Source organism: Caretta caretta, chromosome 9 (assembly GCF_965140235.1).
Source record: "Caretta caretta isolate rCarCar2 chromosome 9, rCarCar1.hap1, whole genome shotgun sequence".
NCBI lineage: Eukaryota > Metazoa > Chordata > Testudines > Cheloniidae > Caretta > Caretta caretta.
This window is the reverse complement of record NC_134214.1, coordinates 32,798,654-32,817,863: the sequence shown is the minus strand read 5'-3', so window position 1 is coordinate 32,817,863 and position 19,210 is coordinate 32,798,654. Positions and strand designations below refer to the sequence as shown.

At 39.4% G+C, this 19,210-nt stretch overlaps 1 protein-coding gene across 10 annotated transcripts in view; it reads right to left on the bottom strand.

The window, feature by feature from the left end:
- Window positions 1–216: 216 nt before the first annotated feature.
- The window catches only part of TFDP2 (transcription factor Dp-2), a 165,833-nt gene continuing 146,839 nt past the window's right edge, over window positions 217–19,210 (bottom strand). For 8 of the 10 annotated variants that reach the window (XM_075132200.1, XM_048863680.2, XM_048863679.2 and 5 more), the window contains 2 exons: window positions 16,246–16,351; window positions 9,722–13,697 (listed from right to left, as the gene is read on the bottom strand). In XM_075132200.1, the coding sequence (XP_074988301.1) occupies window positions 13,520–13,697; window positions 16,246–16,351 (284 nt within the window). In that variant the 3' untranslated portion in view covers window positions 9,722–13,519. Of the gene's footprint in view, window positions 1,183–9,721; window positions 13,698–16,245; window positions 16,352–19,210 lie in introns of those variants that run through there. The other 2 variants (XM_075132203.1, XM_075132204.1) reach the window with 2 other exon arrangements.

Below are 19,210 nucleotides of genomic sequence, written 5' to 3'. Positions count from 1 at the left end.
GATTGTTCTCTAGTTTCTAGTATGCTGTACATTCCATTTCTAAATGCACCAAAGTAATGGGGCTTGCACCACATCCCTGGGGGCTATTCTGTGATCTCACCTTGGGTCATCACAAACCTGGGCTGGTCATTACATTCACAACACCCAGCACCTTGATTGTTATTATTTAAACACAACTCCTAGGAATCAAATGTTACAACAACATAACTGTAAGACTTTTTTTTGTTTAAGGAAAGATCCAATTCTTTAATGAGGCATTCTGATTTTCTTATACACTGGCCATGCAATAAATAGCATTGCCTATACATCACCATGGATAACTTGGTTCATTTACTTCCAGATGAGTGTTTTGTACACCTGCACACAGTGCCATGATGATAGTACCATCAGCCCTTGCTATTAGTGGCACAAATGTTTAGATTAAGATCCAGGATAAAGCAAAAGCTGAATAAAACACTTCAACGGAATAATCATTTGACTCACCCTGGATTTCAAAAAAATCAACCCCCTCCCCAAACGAAAACAAAAAACCAACCAAACAAAAACCAGTGAACAAATGTAAGGGTGAAGTTAGCATAATACTTTACTGCTCCTTAAAGCAGTTTACAAATGCAGATGTACTAAGGTAGAGACAAGCTAAAAGAGAAGCAATGCATATGTTATATCAAATCAACTTGTTTTCAATATGAAGTAAACCTGTTTTTTTGCTTGTTTGCAAATAACATAACTTTTAATGTTTTTTTTCTTTCAATGATCAACATACCATATCCAAATAGTGGGTTAAATTCAACAGTTTTTCTTAACTAATGATATGGGTAAAAGGCATTAATAGACTTCAGCAGTAAATAATTATGTTAGAGTGAGTAGTGGAAAATGACAGCTGGAGTTGCATGGATACAGCATGTCCTAGGTCACCTTTGGATGACAGTTGCAACATAGGACAGCTAGTCTCAGTGGTAGTAAGTAGTTCATCATCATTGTTCCCATTATGCCTCTGGCGTTTAGGGCAGTGACGAAGCTCCTCCACTCCTGTCTCTTTCTGGCAAGTCTTTCAATGTCCCCCGCTGTACCCCAGGTTTTTCAGCCTAGCTTCCACAGCTCTTTGCCATGTTGTTTTCAGGCGGCCTCGTTTTTGCTTGCCTTCAGGTGTCCATCTTATTGTAGTAGTAAGTGGTTGGAGCCCTTTAAATAATGTGAAGGAGGAACAAATGGGTATTAAATAGGGCCCAATGAGCATGGGTATGTAGCCTCTTGGGTAGCAGAAACACAGGCATCTGACCCGTAGAGCCGAACAACATTAAGGACAAGGGGCTCAACCTACACAAATCACACTTGCACTGTAGGCGGCTGAACAGACACCCCAGCTTTTAATGAAGATTGTTGCTTGTAATACTGGACTTGCACAACGGAGTGATTGTTCAAACCTCTGTCCCCTTATCTTACATGTGGGGTTGAAACAAAGTTTAATGAATACTAAACCTACAGTTGTATTCTTTCTTCTGCTGCCACAGATGTTTGGTGTTTGTTCCTCTTTCTAGATGAAATGCATGAAATTAAGTGCATCTCCCCCCCCCCCCCACCAAGAAAAAGCCTAGATAGTTATTTGAATGCTTCTCTTTACCAGTGATATGAACATAAAGAAGCTTGGTACTGGAGTACAGCTGACATTGCTTTATAACATTCTTACAAAAGACATAAAAGATCTGTGCAAGGAAAAATTGAAAACAGCATGAGTTTGCACCATGCTGCCTTAATGGGAAAATTAGGCTGAGGAATCCTTTACCAAAAGCATTTGGAATCTTTTACTGGGCTTACTTCACAACTGGTTTGTTCCAGTCTTTTGAAAGAGAAGGTGGGGAAGTGAAGAAAAGAGTTATGTTTAATCATTTCCTTAATGTTTCTGTTGGTTTCAGAGAGAGAAGGTAAAAATTAGCACAAGGAAATACAAATTGTTTTAAATTGAGAACTTCTCCCTTTTTACTCAGAACAACGAGGAGAGGAAAATATTGGTAGGAGAGAGGTTACAGAGAAACAAGTTTTAGCTATGAGCTTGCTTAAAGATAATACAACAAAACCCTCCTGAAGCCCTCACGTAGCAATTTATCTGTTCTTGGAATAGTGAAGGTGGCAGAAGGGAAGGATTGCTGGGGATTAGTTTAAATGAACAGATGTGAATAATTTTGTGATGTCATCTTTAGAATTATGTTTGACTCAAAACCACAGAGGAGGCAATCATTGTAGTTGTGAGTCTAAAGACCATGAGCTTGTGGGCATAGCCTTTCTTCATTTAAACACAGCTCTGCCCACAGGAGCATTACATAGTCTTTTGGGGCTAAGGATGCTACTAAGTCCATCCATGAAGGCATCCCTCCAACTGCAAGCTTAAGAACATGGCCTTAAGAACATAGCAAATTATGAGAGAATCTTTCCTGGTTGTGGTCTACACTAGAGTTTGGATTTGTTTCACAGGGGTGAACTCCCAATCCTGCAAGTTTTTCATGTTTAACAGGTGGTAGACTTCAGAGAGAAAACTACTGAACCATGGGTAGTTCAGGTAACTTAGGAAAACAAGTCTGGTGAAAGTGCATCTGAGAAGTTAGTTAGTCCAGGACACATCAATACCAGAAAAAGGGGAAGGACTTCAGAGAACAACAACAGAAATGATCAAGGGGAAAAAGAAATTAACTTATTAGACCAAATTAAAAACAATATTTATTACTAAGGTATTAATCTGCTAACTGTGTGTGTGGAGGTGGGTTGTGTGGATATGGTAACGGTCTGCAGATATTTGAAAGATATAGACGATAGAGGAATTATTTAACATGGAACATAGGCAGAATCTGGAGTGGTGAGCTGTAACCAATAGAGGGAGATTAGGATGAATATCAGGAAAATCTTCATGACAGGAAGATGTATAAGACTGTTGAATAGGAAGCCACATCACCTGACATTTAAATCTAGATTGAACAAAACTATAGTAAATTTACAACGGTATAATCATATATTAGCAGGGAAATTAATTAGCTTATCCTGGGGGATGTTTCCAGCTCTAGGTGAGGTGAGTTTTTTGATAAACTACATAAGAAAACAGTCTCCTAATATACCTTTTGTCATAACCATACAGCTAAGGGTAGCCTAGAATTTCTCCTTACCTGTAAGGGTTAAGAAGCTCAAATAACCTGGTTGGCACCCAGCCAAGGGGACCAATGGGGAAAGAAGATACTTTCAAATCTTGTGTGGGGGGGGAGGATATGTGGTGTGTTCTCTGGGGAAAGCAGAGAAGCATCAAGTCAAAAAAACTCCTTCTCCTATAAACCATCCTGTACAAGTCTCTGATATTACAAAAAGAGTAAGTAAATAAGGCAAGGCGCGTTAGATTACCTTTTGTTTTCAACTTGTGAATTTTCCCTTTGCTAGAGGGAGGTTTATCCTGTTTTTTTTGTAACTTTAAAGTTTTGCCTAGAGGGGAATCCTCTATGATTTGAATCTGATTACCCTGTAAAGTATTTACCATCCTGATTTTATAGAGGTGATTCTTTTACCTTTTCTTTAAATAAAATCCTCTTTTAAAAACCTGACTGATTTTTCCATTGTTCCAAGACCCAGGGGTTTGGGTCTTTGATCATTTTGTAACCAATTGGTTAGGATATTATTCTCAAGCCTCCCCAGGAAAGGGGGTGTAAGGGCTTGGGGGGATTGCTGGGGGAAGAGGAACTCGAAGTGGTCCTTTCCCTTGCTTCTTTGTTAAATCCCTTAGTGGTGGCAGCGTTACTTAAACCCAAGGTACAAGGGAGAATTTGTGCCTGGGGAGTTTTTAACCTAAGCTGGTAGAAATAAGCTTAGGTGGTCTTTCATGTGGGTCCCCATGTCTGTACCCTAAAGTTCAGAGTGGGGAGGGAACCCTGACACCTTTATAAATTGAATTGACACAATGTAAAGAGATTCTACAAAACCATTTTCTTTCACTGGATGTCACATTAGGTTCCTCTGAGCTGAAGACTATCCACCAGGCTACAATTAGTGAAGTTAAAATATTTATTTTTAAAACATCAGATTAACTTGATTCTTTTTTCCCTGGAGTGTACACTGTAAGGTGGCTTTTTTGAAATGGAGAACACATGCTATGAACATTAAATTTGAGCAGCTTTCCTCTTCAACAATGTTTTGCTTAAAAACAAGATCAACCCCAGTTGTCTTTAAATTCTTTTATTCTGTTCTTCTACAGTTCAGCTTTACTTCTCAAGTTATAAACAGCTGGATACTGTTTTTCTCCAACATGTGCATGCTTTTCACTTCAATCAGATGTGTTTATTCCCCTCCTCCCCCGCAATTTTGTGGAGTACAGTTCCCCCTTGCAGCATTTTCAGTAAATGTGGGATTAGTTGAGTATACAGAAATAACTTCTTCTATAAAATTTCCATAAAAAAATAGCAGGTATTTATTTACAAAGTGTGAAAGACTGCAAAGTAATAATTCCTTATTAGATCCAATACACTGTATACTAATACCAATGTTCTCATTAGGAAAGTAAAACTTTATGTACTTTGTATTTCTGTCTGCCAGTGTTTAAAGGATATATAATATCACATTATTTTTACGCTACTAATAGTCATATACAATGTGGTAGTAAAAATTAACATTACTTGATCAGAACAAACAAATCAAGATAGCTTAATAGCAGCCTTTGCCAAAACAAAATAATAGGGTTATAATTAAAAGATACCCAGCAAGAAAGAAACTCATGGAATATTAAAAATATGCATCAAATTGTCTGAAGTAAGTTGCCCAGAAAGCCTGTAATGTGTTAGATGGCAGTTTACTTTGGGAAAATCTTTAGGCTATGTCTACACTACAGCAGTGCAGCACAGCACAGCTATGTCACTGTAGCACAGACATTTGCTAGAGACAGATGGGGTTTTTCCATCACTATAGTAAATCCACCTTTTGAGAGGTGGTAGCTAGATTGATGGAACAATTCTGCCGTCTACCTACCTGCGTCTACAGGGGGGTTAGGTCAACCTAACCTGTTGCTCAGGGCAAGAAATTTTTCACAGCCTTGTGCAAGGTAGCTAGGTTGACCTAAGTTTTAGATGTAGACAAGCTCTTAGTAATAAGGCTTTAGCAGTGCAGGAAAGGGGAGATGTAAAAATGCTTTTATTTAATGCACAAACATTTTGACAGAAAAACAGTAAGTTATTTTATGCCAGTAAATACTTTAGGGAAAAGACCATAAGGTTATTGGATTCAGTAAGAGAACAGAATGAATCAAACCCTCAATTGATCACCATAAAGCAAAGATCAGCAATTTCCACTCATTCTATAGTGGAAGTACTAGAAATAATTAAATCCTATACAATTTACAGCAGCACCAATTAGAGCCACTATAGCTAAAGTTGTCTCAGGGCTTCAATTTTTCAGGAGTTCACAAACCTTTCTTTAAGTTTGGTCTGAGTTGAAACTTGGCATAAAACATCCAAGCCCATGACTGAGACTACTCTTCTGTTAACTTAAATAGGTAGAAAAGTGGTTAAAACAATTAATGGGCTTTTAAGTGGTTTCAGCACTTCAAACACAAAAAGGAAAGGTTTTAAAAAGTTAACTCCATGCATCCATGTGGATAAATAAAGTGGATAAATACTTCAGTTATCTTTAGAAAATTACAATTGTTGTTACACTCATTCATGCTGTAATGGCTCCATAATATAGGTTGATATACATAAGACTGTTGCCCAGTATTATTCTGCTTTAAGAGAGCAATGATCTATTGCTAGATCCCACTGTTCAGAAGTGCCTACATACATCTACTGACCTTAAACTGTGTCCTGGCTTGTTCTGTTGTCATATCTCACAATGACATGCAGAAGACCCAAAAAAAAAAAAAATACCCAGCTTGGTGTCTTGCTCCTGGGATAATTATTGCACTCAGGTCCCAGGTTGAGCTTTGAACCCTCCATTTTTACAGGTATGTAATGAGCAGCACCACTGGAAGCAGGAATAATCTTTCACAGTAAGAATTTTGGGTGCTATAAGGGTTATAAAATATACATACAAATTGACTAAATTACGAGCCTATTTGAAGTGTTCTCTGTAAAATGGATGTGCCAATGCATCAGAGACAGGGGAAGTGCACAGAATTTGATTTTGCCCAGAAGGTGCTTTTGTGAGGAAAAGTCTCTTATCATCATATTACCTGAAAAACAAACCCAAAGCTGCTATTAACCCTTACTATTACGTTAAAGGTTAATAAACCCAAACAAAAAATTCAGATTTCAGGCTAATACAGTGATTTCAAGGGCATAACACAGAGTATCTTCTATATAATATTTGGTGCATGGACAGACTGTCAACCCAGAGTTCAATTAATATTTAATGCTGAATTTTCTTGCTTTTGTACATTTCATGGTCCTTCAAAATGTTAATCACATGGGATAAAAACCAGCTTTAATCAATCAAATATACATTCTATTAAAGGTTGACAGGCACCAAATTTAGATTTTACAAAAACCAAGATCAACTGAAATGTTCCCATGAATTTGTTTTTAAATTCTAGCGAACACAGATTTTTTATTTTGACTTGAACATTCCTTGGCAGCATTTGCAGCCTAGCCATTACAGCTATTCTAGTGCATGAGAGTCAGAACATGACAAGGGTTAATTTCTGAATTTCACTCAGCCTGCGCAATGATAATAGACTAAATATTAGGACTGTCAAGCGATTAAAAAAATTAATCGCACTGTTAAAGAACAATAGAATACCATTTATTTTAAATATTTTGGATGTTTACTACATTTTCAAATATATTAATTTCAGTTACAACACAGAATACAAAGTGTACAGTGCTCACTTTATATTTATTTTTGATTACAAATATTTGCAATGTAAAAAACAAAATATTTTTCATTTCACCTCATACAAGTACTGTAGTGTAATCTCTTTGTTGTGAAAGTTTTACTTACAAATGTAGAATTATGTACAAAAATAACTGCATTCAGGAATAAAGCAATGTAAAACTTTAGAGCCTACAAGTCCACTCAGTCCTACTTCTTGGTCAGACAATCACTCAGGCAAACAAGGTTGGTTACAAATTGCAGGAGATAATGCTGCCTGCTTCTTATTTACAGTGTCACCTGAAAGTGAGAATAGGCATTTGCATGGCACTGTTGTAGCTGGCGTTGCAAGATATTTACATACCGGATGCGCTAAAAATTCATATGTCCCTTCATGCTTCAACCAGTATTCCAGAGGACATGCATCCGTGCTGCTGACAGGTTCTGCTTGATAACGATCGAAAGCAGGGCGGACCAATGCATGTTCATTTTCATCATCTGAGTCAGATGCCACCAGCAGATTGCTTTTCTTTTTTGGTGATTGGGTTCTTTAGTTTCCACATCAGAGTGCTGCTCTTTTAAGACTTCTAAAAGCATGCTTCACACCTCATCCCTCTCAGATTTTGGACGGCACTTCAGATTCTTACACCTTGGGTAGAGTGCTGTAGCTATTTTTAGAAATCTCACATCGGTGCCTTCTTTGTGTTTTGTCAAATCTGCTGTAAAAGTGTTCTTAAAATGAACATGTCCTAGGTCATCATCTGAGACTGCTATAACATGAAATATATGCAGAATGTGGGTAAAACAGAGCAGGAGACATACAGTTCTCCCCGCAAGGAGTACAGTAACAAATTTAATTGATGCATTATTTTTTTAACAAGCATCATCAGCATGAAAGCATGTCCTCTGGAATGATGGCTGAAGCATGAAGGGGACATACGAATGTTTAGCATATCTGGCATGTAAATATCTTGCAACGCCAGCTACAAATGTGAATGCCTGTTCTCGCTTTCAGGTGACATTGTAAATAAGAAGCAGGCAGCAGTATCTCCCATCAATGTAAGCAAACTTGTTTGTCTTAGCGATTGGCAGAATAAGAAGTAGGACTAAGTGGACTTGTGGGCTCTAATGTTTTACACTGTTTTGTTTTTGAGTGCAGTTATGTAACCAAAAAAAAAAAATCTGCATTTGTTAGTTACACTTTCATGATAAAGAGACTCCACTTTAGTACTTGTATGAGGTGAATTGAAAAATACTATTTTTTTATCATTTTTACTGTGTATATATTTGTAATCAAAATCGATATTCAAAATGTAAAAAAAAAATCCAAACATATTTAATAAATTTCAATTGGTATTCTGTTGTTACAAGTGTGATTAATTGCAATTAATTGTTTTAATCACAATTAATTTTTTTGAGTTAACTGCAATTAATTGACAGCCCTACTAAATATCATTACTAAAGAGTAATTTAAATTTTAAAATTCTGCTATTAACTATGCAGATAAGGGAATTTCTTCTAAACAACTGTTTTTAAGTTATTTTTAATAATATTATAATGAGTGTTGCTGCATCTAGTGAGGGGGGGTCTCTCCTCTTTAAATAAATAATAGCAACAGGCCTTTGGCTTCATCACATCCCAGGCATGGGACAATTGCAAGAGCATTAACTGCCCCCGAAGTCTTATTCTAACTAAAGGAAGCTTACATTAACCAGAAAGATAGTGACATTTTTAGATTGTGATCATGATGTGTAATCCCAAAGAGGGACAAAGTTAAATAAGCTCAAACATAGTCCTAGCCCTGTCTCACTGTATCTGGATAATCCAGCATTTAGAGTATATTAGGATCATGCAATTAAGAGACATCTGCAATAACAAGGTACAACTGCAAGGGTCAAGACTGAAAGCCCATTTTTGTTTTGGTTTGTTTATTCTATATTAAATGCACACTGCAGTTACTTGCTTTGCTTTTTCTAAATCAGGGTACTTTGGCTTTTAGACTAATTAAAGGTAAAGTATTTTTAAAAAGTATTTTTAAAATGCCTGTGGATATTTTCAGTTTTAAAGTGCCTGTTAATTTTCCAAATGACCATTATCTAATTTTTAGACTGTAACAAATAAATTTTAGAGGTGGTTTTGTTTAAGAAGGTAGTGTGTGTGTGTGTGTGTGTGTGTGTGTGTGTGTGTGTGAAAATAAAGATAATTTGACAGCTATGTTCTTAAATGATAGATTCTACCCTAAAACAGCTTTTTATGGCTGATATGTTTGAGAACAGTGATTATTTAGGATCAAACTTTGGCTCTATCACACCTTGTTGCAAGGTGGGTGAAGTAATATCTTTTATTGGAGCAACTTCTGTTGGTGAAAGAGACGAGCTTTCAACCTACACAGAGCTCTTCTTCACCTACAGAAGTTGGTCCAATAAAAGATATTACCACACCCACTTTGTCTTTCTAATATTATGACACCAACCCTGCAAACAACTTCTCCATACAAGAAAGTTGTGCCAGTTTAACTACATTACAGCCTATGTCGGCAGAACTTATGTCGCTCAGATGTGTGAATAAACCACCCGCCTGAGTGACATAAGTTACACAGACCTAAGCGTCGGTGTGGACAGAAGCTCTCCCGCTGCCGTAGCTGCTGCCACTCATAGATGTGGTTTTATTATGCTGATGGGAGAGCTCTCACCCATCAGCACAGAACCTCTTCACCAGATGCACTGCAGCATTGTACGTGTAGACATGTCCTAAAGGTCTGATTTTGAATTGATTTAGTTAAACTAAACTGCAACAAGGCTGCTTTAAACCACACAGAAGTTTGCATCAGTTTAAGTCTATTAGGAATCTTTGCAACCTATATCAGAATAAGCCACTCTTAAACCAGTGCAAACTCCTCTGTGGATATTTTTATTTTGATTTCAGTACGTGTGTTTAAAAGCATACCTCCAGCAAAACTGGAATAACTTTCTCATACAGATGAGACTTTAGAATAGATTAATTTTGCCAGTGACTTCAGTAGAACCAACATTTGGCTTGTAGAAATGAAAAATCTGGCACAATTGTAGTGTAATCATTAATGGCCAGATTGAGTAAACGTTAGAGCTAAATTCCACACAGTAGAAATACCCTCCATCCTCTTCCTGGAAACACACATTTTTGGGATGTTTGTGGTACAGTCTAGCAGGTTTTATTGACTCTTTCCCTAAGTTTAAAAAGTCCCCAATCCCTAAAATAAGATGTTTAATATGTAAAGATGTTTACTGCAATAGATTTAAAATGTATACACACAATTATATTGGTTACGGCGAATTACTTCATGTACTTCCTCAAATAATTTTAGTAAATCATACCCAATAAATAAACATATAAATCATCCAGAATAGCAGTATGAAACACAAAACAACAAAAAAGCACTCTCAACCACTAGGTCACTTTTCAAATGTTCATATCACAATTTTCTTTATGCTTAAAGTTTAATTGCTACCTGTCACCAGATAACAATGGACATATTAGCTGTATCACACAATATGGCAACTAAACAGAAGATGAGAGAACCAGTCAAGCTGTTAATGATCACATTACTATGGTAATGCCTCCTGGTGCCATTCAGAGTTAAAGGGCCTTTTTGAGGGACTGAACACCCATTGCTCCTATTGACTCAATGGAAGATGTGGGTGCTCAGCAACTTGAAATCTCCTTATAATTCAGATCCATTTAAGGTTCAATTGAGATACACCATCAGTTTTTGTTGCAGTCCTGCAATTTTGCAGCAGACCTCATCAGACAAAAAGGAGGTTAAGTTACATGCCTGAGTTCACACAGTGACTCCACCTGGATGAGGACCAGTTCCCAGACTTTAATAAGATCACAACTGCCTGTATTAAAATTCCCTCTGGACTGGAACTTGGAACATAAGATCTCAAGCAACTTCCTTTTGAAGTCCCAAAATTGGTTTTATGTTTTGGCCTCTGTATGATTTAACTATTTTCAGGGGGGTGGGAGATCAATTTGTGAAGCTGATCAGTTGATAAAGCTACCTACTTTCTCTGCTGTATTTTAATGCCAGAGGCTGGTAATGCTATGCCATGGTACTTGCCAAAAAGCGAGTACCAGTGCAGTGTGCTCTTAATGGGAGCTTTGCTGTGGACTACAATGGGAGCAAGCATGCCAAGCGCCTGGGAAAGAACATTTCTTGTCAACTTTTGGTCATGAAAGCAAAATTATTACTGCTCCTCTTTGGGCTAGTGTTCAAAGTGGTGCTTATGGGTTTCCTTGTTTTCCAAGGCCTGTTGCAGTGCTTGGTGGATGGTAACATGGGATGGATCCTGGACACACTGACTTTTTTTTTTTTTTTTTTTAGAGTGATTTCATAAACAGAGAAACCACTTTCCAAAAGGATTGTCTCCAAGCTAAGAGACCACTGGAATAACCTGCCCCCATCAGCTATTACTGACCTAACAGTTACAGTAACATTTCCAGTTCAAGTGGTAGTTACACTGGCAGCTGTCTGAGAATAGATTAGTAACATGAGTCAAGACAGAGGACGTTACCTATTTCACATGTCCAACTGTCTCTGTGACCTGTGCTCGTGGGATAACCCAGTAGTCTTGTCCAGATTGGTAGGTAGCTTGATAAGCATAGAGGAAATTTTTCCTTGTAACTTTGCTAGCAACCTCTCCTCCAAATGTGTGTAAACATGACAGACTGCAACAAATATTCAGTAGGGATTCAGGCAAAACTCCTAACGAAATTACTCCGCCATAGTCACTGTGGTCTAACAGCTAATACTGGTATTTAGAAATACCTAAAATATTTACATGAACTATAAAGATGAAAAAGGAATCATTTCAATTTATCATTTCATTATTCACTCTTAATTAGGTTTAGCATATTGAAAAGATTAAAAGCAGACTAGTTTAAACTTGCATATCAAAACATTTCAGGTCAACCTGTTCTGCTTTGATATTAAAGAAAGTGTGGAATGTTTAAAAATTCTCTGTTCAGAGACATTCTAGGCACCAAGTTGGGATGCTAAAAGTAGAACTGGACTCAACTCTGAGATTTTTGTGAGCCTAATTCAACCCTTTAAAGACATTTTTAAACAGAGGAAAAAAAAACGATATTTAACCATTGTACTGGTATGATTTGTTGTTGATATATTCCACTGTGACTCAACCTATTTAACAGCATCTTTGGTCACAATGGAGTCAAATATATAATCCAGTATTTTAGACATTTACCTTTTCCAAAGCTGCAAATAAATATTTTCAATTAATGAGACCTTCGGTAAATAGAGGTGCAATTTATTCACTAAAGAAGAAGTTTACTAACATTTTGGGTTGACATGATTGTGAAAATCCTTTGGGTGATATTAAAGCAAAATTACTACTACTCCAATGCCTACTTCTGAAGTGTAAGAATTATTTTTGCTAACTTGACAGAGTATAAAAATCAGATTCCAGTTTTTCCTTTTGTGAAAACAGTTGTTTGGAGTTAAATGTTCCACTGCTGTGCCAGCATGGTGTCAGTGAGTGCAGAACAGTTGGAAAATGGAATTAACTAGAAACAAAAAGTTAATTTGATTAGTCTGTTTTCATTATCCTAGCTGAGTGAAATGCAAAAAGTCTAACTGCATAAATAGTGAAAAGTTAGATTTTCACAAGAATCTTAAATTAAAAAGTTATTAGTTTCTAAAATAATATTTTATATGACTGTGTCCCTTGAAAACTGAAAACTGCCTGAAAATGATGTATGAAGTCCTTACTATAGAAAGAAACTCTTTTGCTATTATATTCCATTTGATTTTCTAAAGTAGGTTAAGGTCTGTGTAGATATTCAAGGGAGAATTTATTTTTAAACTATCAGACAACTTATTAATATTATTTTCTTCACTAACATTTTTTCTTAAAAAAATTAGTGCTGGTGTAGGGAACACCACCATTTTTATCCTCACTATGTATAATGGCTAATATTCAGTTATTTATAATAAATTAGGCCCAAAATATCAATGGAATAAAATAATGGAAAAATATGAACCCTTCAACAGAAATATACTAATTTCATTCTTTACAATATCTAAAATGGATTTCATCTAGTTCAAGATTAATTTCGCCACTTGCATTTTATATTACTTTGACTCTTCTATACAGCAAGATGAACAGAACAAAGCAAACATACTAATAGCCCCTCCCCATAATGGTTTTAATAAGTAAGATATTTAAAACTATCTATTTTAGCTTTTTTTTAAAAAAAAAGATAGCAGAGCCTAAAGACTACGTAAGAATCAGCATCTGTTGGTCGACACTATAATCATCTCCATTCTGAGTGGGATAAATGAGGGGGAAGAGAGAAACTGGAGAAGCAGTGTCCCAAGTTATGAAAAATAAACTTGTGCACTTAGCAATTAGTCTGCTAAATCTTCAGGGATTTTGCTTTTTTCCTTGGTTGCAGTTGAAACACTTTGTTTGCTCTATGGCAGTATGCCACACTGTGTTCAGTTATAAAAAGTTTTCAATCTGTCACTTAACTTTGGGTGCTTTTTGTGTGTATATGCGTGAAAGTTTCCATTTAGTTTCACTGAACACAGTGCAAACAAAGGCAAGAAACTGAAGTTACATCATGAAAACCAGGAGCTCACACTAAAAAACACATAAAAGCAGCATCTTGTATATTCTGTTTTCTACTGTCTTCATTCTGGGGAAGAGGAATCGTCATCATCATCATCTTCATCATTGAATGAGCATGGGGTTTCTCCTCGTGACTCTGAATAACGTGATGTTGCACTGCTGGATTGTTGACTACCAGGGGCAAGGAACTGTCCAGTTGCTAAGGCCACTTCAGCATCCAGACACAATCCTGGATTTCCACTATCAAAACAACAGAAAAGTCATCCTGTAACTTGAGAGAATTTCTCATGTTTGAGAACTTTTTGTGGCTTCTTGTTTTTATTTAAAAAGAAGCTACCAACAAGAAACTACCTGAAACATTATAATTTAAAATGAATCTAGTATTTGTGAAAGGGGACAGGAGGCAGAAAAGCAAAAGAAACTCAAGGATCAATAGGGGGTATGCCAATTTCTCTTGTCCCAGCTAGGGAAGCTCCTGAAGCCAAGAGAAGGAATCGAAAGGGAATAACTCTCCCATTGCCTTGTCTATGCTGTAGTGCAGAGGTGGGCAAACTACGGCCCGTGGGACCGTCCTGCCCGGCTCCCAAGCTCCTGGCCTGGGAGGCTAGCCCCCAGCCCTTCCCCTGCAGCTACACCGCAGTGCGGGCAGCACTCTGGGCGACGGAGCTGCCTGCTCATGCAGGGCAGCACTGCAGCGTGTCTGGCTCAAGCCAGGTGGTGCGGCAGCCAAGGGGTTGGACAAGAGGGAATGGGGTCCCGGGGGCAGTCAGGGAACAGGGGGCGGTTGGATAGGGCAGAGTTTCTGGGGTGGGGGCAGGAGTTAGATAGGGGGTGGGGTCCCAGGAGGGGACAAGGAGCAGGGAGGGTTCGGATGGGTTGGGGATTTTGAGGGGGGCAGACAGGGGCGGATAGGGGTTAGGGGCCAGGCTGTTTGGGGAGGCACAGTCTTCCCTACCCGGCCCTCCATACAGTTTCACACCCCAATGTGGCCCTTGGGCTAAAAAGTTTGCCCACCCCTACTGTAGTGTGTACATTGAGAGGTGAACTGCCATGAGCAAGAACTTGTTAGGAACTCTAGGGGCCAGAAAAAAAAGGCTTTCTATCCAAATACATGACGACAAACATTTAGGTATTGTGATCAATTTGTATTTTAAAGCCAATTCACAACCAAGAAATTTAAAAATTAAAGCAAGGATTAGGCAGTGTGGAACTTATTTCCCTGATGGTGCTGGCAAAAGTTAGAACATGTACAGACACCAAAAATTTCAACTAAAATCCTCAAGGCTCCAACTTGGGTGAAAATGAAATAAAAAAAAGTCTCATCCTACTCCTCATGATGAATAATGTATAAAAAAAAGTTTGAACTGTTCACAAAGAGTTCTGAATTATGAACAAACTATTTTAGATCTTTCTAAAAGGTGAAGAGACACCACTTTTTCAAATCTCCTATACAAACACAGTTTGTCCAATTAACTTCAAATGTACACACACCCATTCTCCTCTGGGCAGAGACTACAAATCAGAAATTGTCTGTGCAAAGAAGCCTTTTATCAGAAAGTTAGAATGTTCCAAAAATCAGTCATCACAGAAACTCCTTTTATACATTTGAAATGCTACAGTGGTGCCTCTGTAGTGCTTCAGTGTAGACCAGTGGTTTCCAAGCAGTAGCTCGTGATCAACTGGCCAATCCTGGAGTCTCTGGCAGTCAACCGTGATCTCCGGCCACTAAAAGTCTGGCGGTGCACGGGGCTAAGGCAGGCTCCTTGCCTGCCCTGGCGCTGCGCTGCTCCCAGAAGTAGCCAGCACACGCCTGAGGAGGGGTGGGGGCAGGGGTCTCTGTGCACTGCTCCTGCCTGCAAGCACCTCCCCCACGGCTCCCATTGGCTGGGAACGGGGACCTGCGGCCAATGGGAGCTGCAGCACACAGAGCCATATGCCCCCCCTCCCTAAGGGCTGCAAGGGTGTGATGGCTGCTTCCAGGAACTGTGTGGGGCCAGGGCAGGCAGGGAGCTTGCCTTAGCCCCGCTACGCCACTGACTGGGAGCCGCTTGAGGTAAGTGCTGCCCAGCGGGAGCTTGCATCCCAGCCCTGAGCTCCTCCCGGAACCAGCACCCCATACCCCCTCCTGCACCCCAACAATCTGCCCCAGCATGGAGCCCCCAAACTCCCTCCCAGAGCTTGCACCCCTCACCCTCTCCTGCATCTCAACCTCCTACCCCAGGCTCAACCCAGAGCCCCCTCCCACACTCCGAACTCCTTGGCCCCAGCCCAGTGAAAGTTAGTGAGGGTGGGGGAGAGCAAGTGACAGAAGGATGCGGGATGGAGTGAGTGGAGCAGGGTAGATCCTGGGTTGCACTTAAATTCAAAAAGGGATCTTGTGCGTAAAAAGGTTGGAGACCACTTGTGTAGACATTACCCACACAAACAGGACGGGTTCTGCTCTTGTCAGAGGAAATGCACCTTCCCTAGAGCTGGTAGCTAGGTTGACAGAATTCTTTGGTCGACTTAGCGCTGTCTGTACTGGGGGTTAGTTTGGATTAACTATGTCACTCAGGGATATAGATTTTTCACATGCCTGAGCGATGTAGCTGGATTGACCTAACTTTTTAGTGTCGTCCAGGCCCTAGTGTTCTTTATATTTAGTTGGGGTGAAATTCATTCCTATGCTAGAACACCCTATTTTGAGAGTGCAAGTGGTGCATCAGGGTGAATTTTGCACTTTATCAATACAATTATCACAGGAAACTATCCTTCATTCTTTGAAATGGAAAAATCACTCTCTAGTTACCTTGATTTAGAAATAGACGTACCGCCAGCCATTTCTAAAGTTGAAACTGAATGAGCTGAATTTAAAAGTAACCCCTGGTTCGACCATGAAAGTCCTGTAGACATATCTAAAAGAAAACACAGTTACATGTTAAAGTTACAGCAACATTTTTCTTTCTTTACAATGTTAGAATCTCCATTTAATTTGCTTTTGGATGGCTAGCTTTTAATTTAAACGCTATGTACTGTTTTTGCATCATTAACCATAACATTGCTAGTACTATACAATCATCATCAAATGTGGTACTCAGGAAACATTCAGTATTTATTTTCCACAAATGACTTTCAGATTAAATCTGCTCTGCTGAAAGTGTCAAATAGGTTCCAAGTACTGTAACTTCAAGATCAACTTAATATCTAAATTGTGGGAAATAGCTGTTTTCTCTTTGCTCCATACCTCACTAACTACAGATATCAGCATTTAGTTTATTGTGCTGATGATTATACAAGACCCAGAACATGAAACAACATTCATAGCCCCAAAACTTTGTTAACGCAGAGTTAAGGTTGTTGGGCAGTGCCTCATATCCTTTCATAACGCTGGCTGCAACTATACTTAAACATCTGAAAACCAGGAGTTACAGCATGTACACCAGTCGTACCATTCAATCTTAACTCTGGTACTTAAGAGCTGGCAAGAGCCAGTGTTCATATACTGTAATTTCAGACAGGGCTGCCCTAAAATAAGCAGATATGAGGAATGAAGTAAATATGGCATGTTGTACAGAATTGTATTCTCTTGTCTACATGCATTCCAACTACACTCCACTGTGCTAGGGATGGCTGTGTTGACTGGTACAGAGATTATTTTTGGTAGGTTGCCACAGTGTTGTATCTGTACCCACAGAGCTTGAGACCCCTCATTTCTGTGCTGAGTTTTGTGCACATGCAAATAGAAGAGCACAGTAGTTTATCCTTGATGCAGAAATGTGTAACAGTCTGGGAGTAAACATGACAGCATGATTTAAAACAGACAGAAAAAGGTGATGTTCCAGAGGGAAGTCTTATAGGGTTAAAGGGTGGAAACATCTGGCAACGGTTTATACAGGTGAGGTGAAGTGATTGAGTATAGACCAGCATAGGCGCCAACTTCCCCTCTGCCTGGGTGGGTGCTTGACCCCCTCTACCCCATTCCACCCCCTTCCCCCAAGTCCCTGCCTCATCCTGCCTTTTCTCTGCCTCCTCCCCAGAGCGCGCTGCATCCCCACTCCTGCCCCTCTCTCCTGGAAAGTTCTATGTGCTGCCAAACAGCTGTTTGGGGGTGGGGGGGAAAGTGGTGGGGACACTGTGCGCTCAGAGGGGACCCAGGGGGGGGGCGCGCGGAGCACCCGCTAATTTTTCCCCGTGGGTGCTCAAACCCTGGAGCACCCACAGAGTTGGCACCTATGTAGACCAGGAATAGCCAGCTGGTGGTCACTAAGCCTGCCCTAAATACAGCTTTTGCCTGAGTGAGCACATGGTCTTACCATTTCTCTTACTGTACCCATGTACTCCACAGCATCTGGAACAATACAGTGCTAATCCAAAATTGATTCAGCTAATTCATACTAAAACACTCCTATCCTAGAATAAAAGCATCTACACAGGGACCTAATGAGGAATAACTATTTTGAAACAACTCCCAGCATAGACAATCCTTTGGGGCTTGTCTACATTTAAAACATTGCAGTGCCACAACGGCACCGCTGTAGCACTTCAGTCAAGTTACTACCTTTGCTGATGGGAGGGGTTCTCCTGTTGGTGTAGGCAATCCACCGCCCAGAAAGGCAGTAGCTAGGTCGACTGGAGAATTCTCCTGTCAACCTAGCATTGTCTACATCAGGGGTTAGGTTGGTTTAACTGTGCCGCTCACAGGGGTGGATTTTTCACACTGCTGAGCAATGTAGTTGTAGGGATCTAACTATGTAGTGTAGACCAGGCCCCAGTGTAGGAGAATGGGGCTCTGCACAACCCTCTGCAGCCTAAGAGATTCCAGGAGTATAAAGTGGTGCATTCAGCTCAATGAGGATTTTGCATTGCTTAGATTTTCTATAGCAATTTGTGGAGGAAAATATCTTTTGTGGTTTAATATTGCTGTTTTTAAAAAGGCCATATTACTCAGGGCAAGACTACACTACAAAATTAAAGTTGATCTAAGTTACGTCAACTTACAGCCACAGCAGTAATTAAACTGCTTTTGCATGTCCACACTATGCTCCTGTGTTGGCGGTGCACACCCTCACCAGGAATGCTTGCACCGATTTAACTGTCAGTATGGAGCATTGTGGGACAGCTTCTGAAAGGTGGCAACAGTCGATGTAAGCAATGCAGTGTCAACACTAACACTGCGTCAACCTAACTACGTTGACTTAAGTGCTATGCGTCTTCTGGAGGTATAGTTATTAAGTCAGTGTAGTGGGTGAGTAACAGTGGTGGGGGCTCCATTTTAGTGTAGATACCTACAGAGTTAGGTCGATGTAAGCTGCCTTAAATCAACCTAACTCTGTAGTGCAGGCCAGCACTAAATGTTTCTAGTGTCTTACAAACTGCCTCCCCATGGAAACGTCAGCATTTTGAGAGGAGAAATTGGTAGGTCTGAACACTTGGTTTGTGTAGACTGGATGAATTATTGTAGGAAGTTGAAAATTGTTTTATTTTTCATGATAAACATCAGTTACTATGTTGACTGACAATGGCATCCTGGCACTGCATCAGTCAATATTGAACTTATGCCAGTCTTTAGTACAGAGCTCTTATTAGGGGGGCATTTCCAGAAGCTCAGCAACCCATTTGAACATTCTGACATCCATCAAAGTCACAGTTACTTGCTTTTCTTTGTTTATATTCAGTTCTGTTGTTCAGGAAATGGGTGAGAAGCATATGGCATGATTTATATTACCCTAATACTCTTGCTTACTAGAGTCTTTCACCTTCCCGCTATTTGAAAT